Genomic DNA, 14,397 nt, shown 5'->3' on the forward strand with positions numbered 1-14,397 from the left:
CGTTTCATTCCCTCTCACATCCGGTAGGTCTCCGCCAAGCTCCCAAAGTCCGGCACGGTCCCGGAGCAGTCAAAGTCCCGATCGTACGCCTTGGCCGGCAGGATCCCGGCCGCGAGGCCCTTTTTGTAACTCCACAGCGGCGCGCTCTCCGTGTCCCACGTCCAGTACCACCACCCCCACCCCTTTTCGAACGAGTGCATCTGCGCCTCGGCAAACATTTGCAAGAACTTCTTGTAGTCGCTGCTGAAGCCGCCCGCGTCGCCGTTGGCCGTGTCGCAGTCGCACTTGGAGTCCTGGGTCGGGCACCGCGGCTCGAGGATCGACGTCGTCGCGTTGCCCGTGTTGTAGGTGCCCGTCCACCGGTTGCCCCAGCCGACGTTGGTCAGGTGCTTGGCGCAGTCCGTGTCGGCCTGGGACCACTCGGCGAAGAGCGTGGGGCCGTAGCCCGTGGAGGTGTCCATCGACTGCTCCGTCTGCTCCGTCCACCCGCTGCAGGCGTACTCGACCTTCTTCTTGTGCGTGTAGACGATTTGGTCGGTGTTGAAAATGACGTACTGATGTACGTCGAGCGCGAGGTCACTGTAGCCCGTCAGTTTCCCCTGCCAGTTGGCCAAGCCCATGAATCCGTCGCCGAACACCACGACGCCGCCGATGCCGTTGCCCTTGACGAGCTTGTAGGCCTGCGCGGTCCACGAGACCACATCGGCGTTGTTGAGGTCCACGTTGCGCGGCTCGTTGGCGAGACCGTAAAAGGCAATGATGTTCTTGTAGCGGTCCTGGGCGAAGAACTTGGAGAGGCGGTCGTGCATATCCAGGCTGCGCTGGGCGTTGGTCGCGCCGTCGGTGCCATTGAGCCAGCCGATGGCGCCCTGACGGCCCGAGTGGTTCCAGCCGTTTTGACTACCCGGGAGGCCGTGGACGTCAAGGTTGACACGGAGGCCGTACTTGCGCGCCCACTCGATGCCGCGGAGGAGGTAGCGCCACGAGGTGCGGAAGAGGTAGGGGTCGCCGTCGTAGACCTCGACGGCCCAGTAGTTGAAGGGGATGCGGACGTGGTCAAGGCCGGCGTCGGCGATCTCCTTGAAGGTGGACTCGGTGACGAAAGTCGAGTAATGCTTCTCGAGGACCTCGGCCGTCTGCTTCGTGCCGAGGTGCTTGCAGAGCGTGTACTCGTCAATGATGCCGAGGCGGGAGTCGTAGTTGAAGAGGGAAGGGGTGATGAAGGGCTCGAGGTTTAGCCAGCCGCCGACGTTGACGCCGCGGGCGGGCCGCGAGCCGTAGGAGCCCCAGGCGTCTTTGAGCGCCGGCACCTTGTCGTTTGCCCGTTTCGAGTCGTCCCAGTCGGTATAGAGACCCATGACGGGCAGGTCGCCGACCATCTGCTCCGTGAATGTGACGTTGAAATCGGTTGTGTCATCCCATGACCACGGATCGAGGTAGGTGCCGCGCCACTTCATCGGGACGCTGTCCTTATTTCCGTCGTCGAGGGTCGTCTTCGTGTTGCTGCTCTTGTTATTGTTCTTGCTGACCACCACGGCCACTACAATGATGATGATGAGAAGCACTAATGAGACACTGAGACATATCCCTGATGGCCAGTTAGTCAACGTCTCCAGCTCCCGATTCAAAGCAACCTACAAAGCTTCTTCCGCTTCTTGACGGGTTTTGGAGGGTCCTCCATGAGATACTCCTTCTCGAAGCTGTGGTCAGAGCTGTTCCACCCTCCGCCCCTCAAGTGGCCTCTTGACCGTCCCTCCTCCATAATCGCGCCACTGACCACCCGTTTCTTTTTGTTCTTGTGTTCCCTCCTGGGCTTTTCGTAGACTGCCTCCGTATCCACCTCTCGCCGCACCCGTTTTGGTCGTTCTGTGGGCGCATCTCTGTAGGCTGCTTCGCGTCGCGCCCTCCGTCTCTCCCGCCGCTCTGCGTCTGCGTCTGCATTGGCGTCCCTCGATGGTCTCCCAGCACCCGCACTTCTTTCTTTCTTTTCCCTTCTCTTTTGCCTCTTGACGTTATCCTGGTCCAGCTTTGCTAACGCATCCACGGACAGCGATTGTGACCTTCTCTCGTCCCTGCTTTCGCCGGAATCTGTGGCCGGTCGTCTAGATCCTTCTGCGCGTGATCGTCGTTTTTTGTTGTGGTGTTTCCTGCCCGATGAGTCTCGTGGTCGATGCGACGACGGTCTCGAAGATTCACCGGGCGCCATCTTCTATTTTGTCGCAAAAAGTCGTCCTCGTTGGGTGAAAGTAACCTAGTCGCCGTTGCACTGGAATGTTCGCGACTCGGATGACATTCCTGGCGGTTAGGTAGAAAAGGCACGGGTTTGCGGGAAATACGTTTGCGTCGCGACGAAGTACTCGTTGGCCTTCGCTTGGTGCCAGGGTACCAAGATGTCGTATTCCAATTGCTCCTGCCTTGTTTTTGGAGGTGCTTTGGCGCATCGGCTGTTGGCAGGGCAACAATCGACCTTGAGCTCTGGTCCCAGTGGCCCCAGTGTCCCCAGTACCTCCTTATCAGAGCGTTAAGTGGCTGCAGGGGTCTGTGGCTGACAGGAGCCGCTTCGACCCCGCGAACGCCGTCGCAAGCCGAAGATTGACTTACATCACCCGCCATCCTTCGGGTTAGCAACGAGGGCCTACCTCGTCTGAGCCGGCTCCCGTCCTTCAATCCCCTTCATCTCTACGAATAGAGCTCACACAAACCACAAGGCATTGGCTTCTCAAAAAGGGATCTTTGGGTTTTCTATCTCTCTCTGTACCATTCACAATGAGGTCGTCGTCAATTTCATTACGTCCACTGCGGCGAGCGCTGGCGCCGCCGGTATCGACGCAGCTTCTGCCACCCCTTGCAACGGGCCCCCGGCTCTACTCGACACACCCGCCCAATGCAAAGCTCAACATACCCGTGGACTACGCGACAACGTCACTCCTCGCGCACTCTTCACAAACTGCTCTCGGCACGGCCGAATTACCGGCGGAGGTGCGCGATGGCACGACAAAGAAGATGAACCTGTTTCAAGCCATCAACGATGCTCTCTCCATCGCCCTGGCTGAGGACGACTCCGTCATGGTTTTTGGCGAGGACGTTGCCTTTGGCGGCGTCTTTCGGTGCACGATGAAGCTGGCAGAGACGTACGGTGCCGACCGCATCTTCAACACGCCACTGACGGAACAGGGCATCATGGGCTTCGCCATTGGCGCGGCCGCAGAGGGTATGCGGCCGGTTGCTGAGATACAATTTGCCGACTACGTCTACCCGGCCTTTGACCAGCTCGTCAACGAGGCGGCCAAGTACCGATACAGGGACGGCGCCTGTGGCCGGAGCGTTGGTGGTCTGACGGTACGCATGCCCTGCGGCGGCGTCGGCCACGGCGCCCTCTATCACTCTCAGTCGCCCGAGAGCTTGTTCACGCACATCCCCGGTCTGCGGGTGATTATGCCACGGTCACCTCTACAAGCCAAGGGTCTGTTGCTGGCGGCCATCCGCAGCAATGACCCGTGCATCTTCATGGAGCCCAAGATTCTGTACCGCGCGGCCGTCGAGCAGGTGCCCGCGGGAGCGTACACGCTGCCGTTGTCCAAGGCGGAGGTGCTGAAGGAGGGCAAGGACGTGACGATTATCTCGTACGGACAGCCGCTGTATACTTGCATGTCGGCCATACAAAAGGCCGAAGAGGAGCTGGGCATCTCTGTCGAGCTCATTGATCTTAGAACGCTGTACCCCTGGGATAAGGAGACGGTATTCCAGAGCGTGCGCAAGACAGGCCACTGCATCGTGGTGCACGAAGCGATGGTGAATGCTGGTATCGGTGCTGAGGTTGCTGCCACGATCCAGGAGGATCCTGATACCTTTTTGAGGCTGGAGGCACCGGTTGCAAGAGTTGCTGGATGGAGCATTCACACTCCGTTGCTTTATGAGAAGTTCAACATCCCTGATGTTGCAAGTAAGTGTTGCCTCCTCCCCATGATAAATGCTACAACGATTTCTAACGTATCTCAGGGGTTTATGACAATATTAAGCGGGTTCTGGATTATTGAGACTTGGTAGGGGACCAGGAGTGATAGGGAAAATAAAGAAGAAGAAAATTCAAAACATAGCACATACCCTTAATGACATGCCATACAACTTCATAAGTAATGTTCTGCTAGCTTTGGATATGAATTGGATGCAGGTAGCAGCGAACCCGTTGACATGTTCGCTTCGTGATGGGGAAGTACACCATGAGTCCACTTCCTTCAGCTCAAGTGGAGGTCCCGCGCTAACAATTAACCCCCTTTCCCAGCCAATCCGCCCCTCCCCATGTCCCGCCTCCAACTGCCCCGCATTACGTTTCAACGTTCGAGAGAGGCAGACAGCTCTCCATTTACTCCGTACAGCCGCAATCGTCACCGACTCAACGACAGACTGATTGCGCGATCAGAACCTTTGACCCTTTCCGCCGCACCAGCTTGCAACCTCACAATGTCCCAAGTCGAGACCGTGTCCTCCTTCGTGGAGGGTGCTCCCCCAGGCGAGGTACCTTCCCACTTGCCTCGAGTTCCATCCCCTTACGACGCGCATGACGTCGCGAACCGCACCCCAAGCTGACCTCGATTGAAGCTCGCAGATGTTATTGCAGGTAAACCGCACTTGCCTACCCTAACCCCCAATTCTGCCACGAAGACGAATGGGCCGACAGCTCCGAACGAACTGCTGACACCGTCGCAAAGATATCAAGTCGCTCACCGTATCGGACCCCGAGATCGTGTCCAGCCTCGAGCCGGCGTTTGAAAAGTACAACGAGGAGCAGTTCGTCACGGTGAAGCTGCCAGGCGGAAGCCAGCAGGTCATTGTTAGCGCGCACAGCTCGCTCGGCGACGGCCAGTACTTTGACGTGGAGAGCTCCACGAGCTTCTCCTTTGACCACACCACACAGAAGGCGAGCAACGTGCAGAGCTACGTTTTGGAGAGCGCCAACTCGGACTTGATGTAGGTTTTTTTTTTTGACGGGAATCGAGACAACAAGATGAGGACAGTGATGCTGAGAGAGCTACGTGAACAGCAAGTCGACGTTGAAGAGCCTCGGCCCCTATGTCCAGGAACACTTCCCCAACGCCGCGTACGGCGTCTACCCCACCGAGAACGATTCCAAGGTTGCCGTCATAATCGTCTCGAACAAGTACTCTCCCAACAACTTCTGGTACGTGATACCCCTATAGCGCTCTTCCCTGAGCGTTCCCCACCGCCGCGGGTGCATGTACTAACCCATGGGGTTACCATCAGGAACGGCCGATGGCGATCAGTGTACATCTTCGACCCCTCCTCCGAGGCCCTCGAGGGCTCCGTCAAGGTCGACGTGCACTACTACGAAGACGGCAACGTCAGGCTGCTCACGAGCCGGCCCAGCCAGGCGTCGGTGTCATCGGGCACGGGCGCGGGCATCGTCAAGGAGATTGCGGCGTCGGAGAAGAAGTACCAGGAGGAGCTCAACAGGGGGTTCACGAGCCTGAGCGAGGGCGCGTTCAAGGGCCTGCGACGACAGCTGCCGGTGACGAGGCAGAAGATTGAGTGGGACAAGATTACCTCGTACAGGCTGGGCCAGGATATTGGCGGTGGCCGGAAATAAAGAGAGAGTGGGGGAAGAAGGACAGAAAGAGAGAGTCTTTTGATTGTTAAGGGCTACCTACATATAGAGTGTTTGCTCGACTGGTGCATTCAGCATGCCAAAGCTAGGAATGGTTTAAAAAGCTTTCTTTACCAACACATCACTTTTGCTGTCAGGAGGGTTTCCAGTGCAAAGAAGTACCTTGGTAAGGACGTATGCTTCATTCCCACGTGTGATCCTGGGAAGGGTGTCGACAGAAATAGACTGCGGAAGTCACCTCTTACCTCAACAGAGAGACTCAAGGAAATCTAGCAGATAAAAAAATGCAACTGAATTACCCCTTTTAGCTTTCGGGCCATCAGGTTGTCCATTGCAGCAACCGTCTAGGAAATAGAGGAGGAAATGTGTGGTAGACGGAATTGTCAATCGAACCGGCGGAAATTACCTAATCGGGTAACATATCGCGATGACATCTTCACGACCGCCCATAAAGAAAAGAGCTATCGCAGCCGATTATCTAAAAAGAGTCAAGAGCTGAGGCCTGAATCTCAATCTTGTTACCCCGCGCGTTCCCCGCCTTTTGGGCTCATACCAAGTCACAAGTGGGAAGCCTGGCGCTCGGGAGGGAGCTCAAGGGGAATGACGATACCGGAGGCCGGAGACCGCACGGGACTGCCTCGGCATCATCCCGAATTTCCCGAAGGGTGGGTTGCGGGATTGAGGGGGAAATATCCGTACGGCGGAATTGGACACTCGATAGGTTCCATACGTCAGGAAAACGTGTCGTTCGGAGAATCAAGGAAAGTTGATGCTGGCCTCTCTCTCTTTTGTATTTCGTGAGTTCATGATAGCTGAGGTAATGTTCCGTTGGAGGAATTGGACTGCCCGTATGCCCCGTGGGATCCGGACTCTTTTAATGGTCAGTGATCTGTCCGTCCGAAGTGTATGTGCGTGTGTGTGTGAGCGGCCCTTTATTTGCGATGTCACAGATGCGAGGTACAGATATGCAGTGTAGTAGTGTATCCCGTACGTGTGTGCCCCAGCTGGTCCAGTCCAGACTCCCAGCCCGGAGAGCCAGGCTAATTCACCTAGTCCAGCCCAGGAAACCCCGCGGAACGGCGAGATAAGGCAAGATCCGACGGAACGATAGCGTCAGTATTGAGTCGATTGACGACGAGGGGAGGGAACGGCGCGGATGGCAAGGGTGGGGGACGGTATGCGTTCCCCGTGGAAGCGGGATTTGGGAACAATGACCTTGCAGCGGTACGTGTGGGCATTTGCGGGACTTGGTGTTGCAGTCGGGCTGCTGGTGAACCACGAGAGGGCGTGGGAAGCAGCAGCGATTGGCAATGCGAGTTTACGAACACGAATAACTGGGGAATTTGACCCCGAAGACGAGAGGCCGTGCCGGACCCTTGTGTACAGTAGAGTACAGACAGACACTCGGTGTGCTTGGGGGGACGTTGCAGTCGGTTTCTTCCAAGATTCCTGTTATACAAGCTGTACCGAATACTGCGTAGAAGGGCATTTTGCATAACAGAACCGCTTCGGTAGCGGACACCGATGTGATTCCGCCCCGTTGGAGGATTGGAGGGGCCATGCGTTTCGAAACGAGCTAGCAACGTGCTCTCTTTCTTTCTCAAAGTGTCGATCGACCGCGGAAGCTGGGGGCGGTAAAGAGGTGGAAGACTATGTAGTAGGTACGAAGTAACCCCCGGTACTAAGCGGCGAGTGTTTAAGTTTTGCAGCGGGAGCCCTGACTCGACAATTCGCTTTGGGAGTATCAACGGGCGGGGTGAAGCGAAGGAAGACGTGGCTGGTCCAGGAAAGGCAGTTTTGCCTTGGCCCAAGGCCCTTGGTTCCGGTTGATGGCTATGGCAAATCGACGCGGGTGTTGGAGGTGAGTGAGACTCGAGTATACGAATTACCTTGGCCTGAATGTGAGAATTTGGGGTATGTGAACAGGGTGTGTGCTATGCGTCAAACGGTGGCAGCCTTGGAAGGGTGTCAAATGTCTGTCTGGCTGGGGTTCAACTACCCGAGTGCGATGCCGAGAAGGAGGCCGGCGAGCTTCTCCTCTCTGGTCTAAGCAAGAAGGCCATGGAACTTGTGGAAGTAGTCGGGTCCTTTCCATTGTCACATACCTACCGGTAATACCTTACTTGCCTACTCAGGTAGTGTTCTGACTCTACAAGGTACCAAGTTCCGCCAGCTAAATTGGCTCCCCCCTTTGAAATCGCACCTTCTTCCTTGTGCTGCCGCCTGCCTTACTGTGGTGCCTCTCTTAAGTATCCCCGGCCCACATTCACTCCAGCGAATCACGGCAACTGTGCACTAATTTCTTCTTTTCTCATTGGCTCAAGACACCGTCCACCCCTGAGCGGACTGCTAGTACCAAGCCCAGTACTGTTGTGAGGTGTCCACAGGTAGTGACCGCTTGGTCCCAGCGGAAGCTTCCATCAGCTGTCAGTCCCAGTCCGCAAAGTGCTGCGCTTTCCCCCCCCCCGATTTTTAACGGGGTCCCGCGATAAAGCAGTGTGAACGGGCTCAACAACATCCGAGGGACCTCCTTCTCGTCCGATTCCTTTTTCCTTACTTCCTCCTGCACCAAAAAACCTACCCTTCCTCTCTCACCTAATCTCATCCCCAAAGCCAAACTTTTCCGCCTGCGATTCTTTCCCTCCGCTCTGTGTTGCGCAAACCGAATCGAATTCTTCACACCGAATCCTAGCCAAATCAGCAAGGACCCTCAACAAACTTCCCACCCCTCCGATAAACAAGGAAGGAAGAAAAAAATAGGAGCCACGTTTACCAACAACAATCCTTTACCGTCTCTCTACACACAAACCAGTCACAATGGGCGCTGTCGAACTCACCTACCAGGATGTTGCTGAGCACAACACCAAGAAGGACATCTACATGGTGATCCACGACAAGATCTACGACTGCACCAAGTTCGTCGACGAGCACCCGTAAGTACTTAGCTAGACCTGCGTCTGCCTCCCGCCACTCTCGCGCCAGTACCCCTCCTCCTAAGGATTCCAATTTCTCTCGACGAGCACCTCCAACTGACCTCTTTTTCCTTGACAGCGGTGGCGAGGAGGTTCTTCTTGACGTCGGTGGTCAGGATGCCACCGAGGCTTTCGAGGATGTCGGACACAGCGACGAGGCCCGCGAGACCCTGGACCAATTGTACCTCGGTGACCTGAAGCGCCAGGTGAGTCAAAGCAATGATTCTTATGTTGCCGCGATCGCGCACGCAACGTCCGAGCTGCAGAAAGCAAGCGTGCTGACTTCCCCCCTTTCTACAGCCCGGAGACCCTGCCCCCAAGAAGCAGGTTGCCGCCAGCAGCTCAGCTTCCAGCACCGAGAGCCCCGGCTTCGGCATCGGCCTGTACGCCGTTCTCCTCGTGGGTGGCGTCCTCGCATACGTCGCCTACAACTACCAGCAGCAGCAACAGCAGCAGTCCGCATAAGACACAAGCTGCATTGCTACGGTCTTGGACTTCTTTTTACAGCAAAGCAGAAAATGCTGAGAGGGTTAAGGGGCTCCCACCACGATCGCTACCGCCGCTCCCCCGAAAAGGGGCAAACGAGGATGCGCGCGCCGCCGCCACTGCGATGAAGGCGGGGGCTCTGGTCATTGTCTTCAACAGGCGGAAACTTGGGTTTGAAGAGCGAGAGAAATGGGGGCGCAAAGGTTTGTTTTGAAAGCCTTTGCGTCACCTTGAGGTCCCATGGATGTGTTACGAGCTGGCGCAGACGGGTTACAGGGGAGCTTTTATTCACAGGCGGAGGATCTGGCTGGTCGAGCAACGGCCGAACCGAATCTGCCGGGAGAAGATATGCTTTTAATAGAATATACGTTCTGGTCATGATACTTTGTTGGAGATTCTGCACTGGATATACTGGGTAGTGGGGTTCGTTACTCTAGGCACACGGTAACGCAACCGTTCAAACCATTGCGTTCTCTGGTGATTGTACAAACCGCTTAGCAGTGAGATCAACAGACGGAGCTTTGGGTACGGCAATTGAGATTGCAGTCACAGTGACTTCGCCCACGAAGATTGAAGGTTGAGCTGCTACAATTCACGAGTTGCCGCATACTTGCGTTCACAAATTGCCCTGAGAAATCAACCTTCGCTTCTCCCAAGAAAGCTACCACTCTTGCGTCAACCTGGTGTTTCCATGAGCCAGCATGGCCCGTGCGAATTGTAACCCGCGTTCAGGTCCCTCGCCCATGCTGTTAATCTCGGAGACTCAATGTGCTAGAGGCCTGGAACCCATCAGCTCGGAATTTTTATGCGCGAGAAGCGGAATCGGGGCGTCTCCGTATTCCGAACCAACCGGATTGCACCGTGGCTGAGTTATCTCACTCTCCAGTCTCCACCCATTCACCAGCCACGTCCGTGCGCCACATTATCGAACGTCCTGTCCTGGAGAATTGAACTGACCAGCAGCAGGCAGACAGCCAAGCACCTTGAAGTTCATTACTTTCCATTGTATTGACAAAGCAACCTTTTTGCTTCTCTCCCACACAGGCTGTCAACCTCGCGACGCAGACGAATATATGCGGGGTAAAAGCGAACCGCAACAAAAGATTTCGGATATTTGCAGGCTTCCGGGCTGATAAGCGATCGAGTCGAGAGGAATACGGTCGGCGACTTTTGGAGGCTGAAGCTGGGATAGCTCGACGATTGAAAGAGAGAGGACAACAACGGTGCGACCCGCGAGCGACGATCGATTTGGATTGACACGAGGGATTCTGATACGGTCGAGACGAAGGAAGAAGAATTGAGAGGGTTTCCTCTGGCAGCATCTCCTCGCGGGAAGGCGGCCTTCGACGTGGTAGCTTTTGAGCTGAGATACGCCAAATCCTCACTATATCGAACACCTCCCGGCCAGTCACGTCGTAAATCAGCCCACGACTATAGCTCCTTGCGCTAGGCTTTGGATAGTACCTCTTTCTGACGCCACTACGAACGTCCCGCAAGGAAGGCCACGAGCTTCCGAAAGACCATCTCCTACGGCATCGAATACCCCCCACTATTGCCCATCATGTCTTCCCTTCTCGAAAAGCAGAAGGCTATGTTCAGCAGCTCGCTGGCCTCGGCCGCGAGCAAGCTGCAATCCAAGAGCACATCTCTCGCGCCGCCGTCACCCTCCCCGTCCGTCAGCAGCATGGCGTCAGCATCCAAGAACGACACCACCGCATCGGGCAAGCGGAAGCGCGACCCCAACGCAATTGTGTACTCGCAGCCTCAGAACACTAGTTTTGGTCAGGAGGTCTTTACACAGATGCAGTATGCGCTGGAGTGGCTTAAGGGCAAGGACGAGCCCAAGACGGCGACCGAAATCTTTGACCACCTGGGCCAGACCCGCAGCACCGACAAGCACAAGCAGCAGCTGGTGGAGGGCATGCGGCGGCACCCGCGTATTCAGTGGGTGCCCGATCCGAAAATGTCCGAGCAGACATGGCGGACGGGCACGTACGTCCACCGGCCCATTATCCCCGGCGTCAAGGACAAGATGACGCTCCTGCGGCACCTGCAAAGCAAGCGGGACGCCGAGGGGACCAACGTCAAGGACCTCAAGGACGGGTGGCCCGACTGCGACCAGGCACTGATGGAGCTGGAGCGCGAGCACAAGATCCTGATCGTCAAGACCAAGAAGGAGCAGCACCCACGCGCCATCTGGCTCGACGACGCGACGCTGCACCACCACGTCGACGACGAGTTCAAGCGCATGTGGAACGTTGTCGAGGTCCCCTCCACCGACGACATTGTCAAGAAGCTTGTTTCCGTGGGCCAGAAGCCGGCCAGCGCCGACCCCAGCACGATCAAAAAGGTCGACTCCAAGAAGCAGCAGAAGAAACGGGCTGTTAGGCGCACCGGCAAGACGACTAATACGCATATGGAGCATCTGCTCAAGGATTACAGCCACATGGTGAAGCGGTAGACACGGGCTACCCAGTGTTTATATACAGGGAATTGCATTTTCGAAACGGCGTTCTGGGTTTGGACGGCGGAGAGAGACGGCGAACAGACGGACACACTTCATTTGGCAAAGACCTGGAACAGGCATTGCTGTCCTTTCTCCGTGTCAGTTCTTTTTCCCTTATAGACGGATGGGCAGGTTCATAGTGGGCTTTTGTGCCGCAGTTGATGCAGAGAACAAGCATTTCACTCATGCGGGAGGCAGGGAACTATGAAAGTTACACCACAAAACAAAGAACAAAAGAAGAATGATGAATATCCAACATTACTACATTCTTTGACGCTGTGCTATGGGAAATGATGTTATTGCCACCGCCATGCCATATTGCTGAAGAGTCAACAAGAGAATAAAACAAGAAGCCAAACGAACAGACAGGACATGCCTCCCACCCCCTCCTCTCCCTTTCTCACATCATCCTCATTCCTCTCAACATGGCTCGATAGAGGAAAAGAAAACCCCCCCTAACAGAGAAGGAAGACAAAACACCACCAAGAAACTCAACACCCTTCCGTAACCCGCTCAAAAACCCTCAAAAACACATCCGGCTCCTGATTCCCACCAACCCTCCACCTCCCTTGCACCGTGAACGTCGGCACCCCCGTGACCCCCGCCTTCCTCGCGCCCACGACCTCCTCGTCGACGACTTCCCCCGCGCGATCGCTATCGAGCGCGGCCTCGACGTCGGGCTCCTTCAGCCCCGCCGCCTCGACGGCCGTCCTGACGAGGTAGGCGCGGTCCGAGATGTCTGCGCCGAGTTCAAAGTGGCCCCTGAAGAGCGCCTCGAGGAGGGCGTCTTGGGCCGCGGGACCGCGGGAGACGAGGGCGAGGCGCAGGAGCTTGTGCGACTGGCGCGAGTTGCCGGTGCGGCCTGTGACGTTTAGGGCGATGCCGGTTCGTGTGCAGGCGGAGGTGATGCGGGATAGGGCGGCGGGGAGGTCGCCTGCTAGGGAGAAGCGGGTTGTGTACATTTCGCGTTTGTCGTAGCCTTTTTTGAGGTTGTGTTAGGAGGAAGACTGCTTGTTTGTGTTTTTGTTTTCATGGGTGTGGTGTTGGAGCTGTGAAATAAGTTGGCGGTTGGTGTGAAAGGATGAGAAAGGGGGGGAAGTGAGGTTGTCGTGGGTTTTTGGTGTAAGTGAGAGTGAGGGAACATGAGAGAGAGGTTTTTCCTCTGCGACAAAAGGATATGAAGCGGAAGACATGCTCTAAAATGCAGGGAAAACAGACAGTAAAGAGTAATGAAGAAGACGAAAACGACGTACCGGTGCTCTTCAACGCCGGGCTCAGATAGAACGGCTTCCAGACGACCTCGAACTCGGCGGTAGGGTCCACGGCGCGGTATTGTGAGATTGCGCGGTCGAGGTTCCTCTTGCCGACGTAGCACCACGGACATAGCAGGTCCGTGACGGCCTCGATTTTGATGACCGTCATTCTTTAATTATCTCGGTAGATGGCTACCTTTGTTGTTGTGTTGTCGTTGAGTCTTGCCTTAAACTGACGAAGGGGGTTTTATGTGATGACGGTGAATGATGGGCGATGAGGTTGGCCGCGTGTGTAGTATTCGTCAAGGATATGCCATACGATGGTAGACGGCTGGGACAAATTAAAAACGATGAGATTGTCGATTATGAAAATGGAATCACTTGGCTGTTCGAATCTGATGAGTAAACGAGTGATGAGAAAAAGACACCAAGGCGTCGTTTATGCCTTCTGTCGTGGTTTCTCGGCACCCGCCAAGGGCGTGTTTTGGGCGAGTTTGTGTAAGCCACAGGGGGTCGGTCCAGTTTGTCAAGCCAAGATCGAAGGTTGGACTTGACAGCGCCCGGGTTCAAAAAAATAAACTCTGTCGGGGAACAACCACCGGATGTGTGTGGATTTTGGGATCAAACTGAACTTGCTGCACCCTTCTGGAAATCTTCGGGAACGTCAAGGGGCAGCTGAAGTACAGCTAGTAGGGGAGAGAAGGGGGGAAGAGAAAGAATAGAAGAAGGTGTGGGTATTAGAGTTTCCTTTCTACAACCTGCGCCAACTTTGTCAGAAGTTGCGGCGATCTTGCGGATATATAATAGGTAGTTTAGTCTATCGAGACAGTGGGAGTATCCATTGATACTGTGTATTAATACCGCGTAATCGATATCGAGAATCGCCCGAGCAGCCAGCAAAGGCAGAATATCAAAATAAATAATAGGTAGTTTGCGCCGTGAACTCCCCGTCATCTCATGGCTTTGCACCACCAGTCTAATCCCACATTGTTGGCATATGGTGTGCATGTGTTTGCGTATGGGTGGTGGTGGTAGGCGCGTGGGTTGGGTAGGGGAAAAAATCTTGGAAACGAGGCAGGAAGACCAAAGTACCCTGCTAAGCTTGCCTACTTGGAATCAAAGACGCAAGGTCCAAGGAACGGAAGTATCGAAATGAATACTAATCAACGGGCTCGTAGCTTGCTCAGCGCGGCTGGGTGATTGATAAACTAATAAACGTCGCTCCCAAGGAAACGCGAGAGAGAGCGAGGACGGACCACTTTTCCCCCTTCCTTGTGTTGTCTTCTCTCGAATGTGTCACCCTTCGGGCGAACAGTAAGAGAAGACTGGGAACAATGATACATAATCCTTTCCTTCGTACTTCCTCTCCTGATACACACCCACAACCTCGTACTCTTGTCTCACTCTTTTTTCTCGACTACTAATCCAAAGAAGAATGACCAATTCCTCCGGGGCGCGCGCGCTCTCCCCACCTAAGCAGCCCGGAACCCGAGGTGCTTGGAAAAAGGACCGTCACGACATCATCACCTCTTGTTCACAACGTTATGACTAGAAAAA

General features: G+C 55.3%; 5 protein-coding genes across 5 annotated transcripts; 3 read left to right on the forward strand and 2 right to left on the reverse strand.

The window, feature by feature from the left end:
* Window positions 1-14: 14 nt before the first annotated feature.
* Window positions 15-2,206, reverse strand: CLUP02_00439 (beta-glucosidase 6; the record flags this gene model as incomplete). The annotated part of the gene is made up of 2 exons (XM_049279487.1): window positions 15-1,588; window positions 1,639-2,206. The coding sequence occupies 2 exons, from the start codon at window positions 2,204-2,206 to the stop codon at window positions 15-17; spliced, it is 2,142 nt and encodes a 713-aa protein (XP_049135444.1).
* Window positions 2,207-2,667: 461 nt separating this feature from the next.
* CLUP02_00440 (transketolase) lies at window positions 2,668-5,605 on the forward strand (the record flags this gene model as incomplete). The annotated part of the gene is made up of 6 exons (XM_049279488.1): window positions 2,668-3,943; window positions 4,283-4,515; window positions 4,600-4,618; window positions 4,710-4,968; window positions 5,042-5,179; window positions 5,263-5,605. Coding segments are annotated over 6 exons (2,268 nt in total), but the record flags the coding sequence as incomplete, so codon positions are not given.
* A 2,835-nt stretch (window positions 5,606-8,440) lies between these two features.
* Window positions 8,441-9,060, forward strand: CLUP02_00441 (cytochrome b5; the record flags this gene model as incomplete). The annotated part of the gene is made up of 3 exons (XM_049279489.1): window positions 8,441-8,556; window positions 8,675-8,801; window positions 8,896-9,060. The coding sequence occupies 3 exons, from the start codon at window positions 8,441-8,443 to the stop codon at window positions 9,058-9,060; spliced, it is 408 nt and encodes a 135-aa protein (XP_049135446.1).
* A 1,582-nt stretch (window positions 9,061-10,642) lies between these two features.
* Window positions 10,643-11,542, forward strand: CLUP02_00442 (transcription initiation factor IIE subunit beta; the record flags this gene model as incomplete). Its single annotated transcript, XM_049279490.1, has 1 exon — window positions 10,643-11,542. The coding sequence occupies one exon, from the start codon at window positions 10,643-10,645 to the stop codon at window positions 11,540-11,542; it is 900 nt and encodes a 299-aa protein (XP_049135447.1).
* Window positions 11,543-12,078: 536 nt separating this feature from the next.
* Window positions 12,079-13,009, reverse strand: CLUP02_00443 (DSBA-like thioredoxin domain-containing protein; the record flags this gene model as incomplete). The annotated part of the gene is made up of 2 exons (XM_049279491.1): window positions 12,079-12,566; window positions 12,841-13,009. The coding sequence occupies 2 exons, from the start codon at window positions 13,007-13,009 to the stop codon at window positions 12,079-12,081; spliced, it is 657 nt and encodes a 218-aa protein (XP_049135448.1).
* Between the last annotated feature and the right edge of the window lie 1,388 nt (window positions 13,010-14,397).

This window comes from Colletotrichum lupini, chromosome 1 (genome assembly GCF_023278565.1).
Source record: "Colletotrichum lupini chromosome 1, complete sequence".
Taxonomy (NCBI): domain Eukaryota; kingdom Fungi; phylum Ascomycota; class Sordariomycetes; order Glomerellales; family Glomerellaceae; genus Colletotrichum; species Colletotrichum lupini.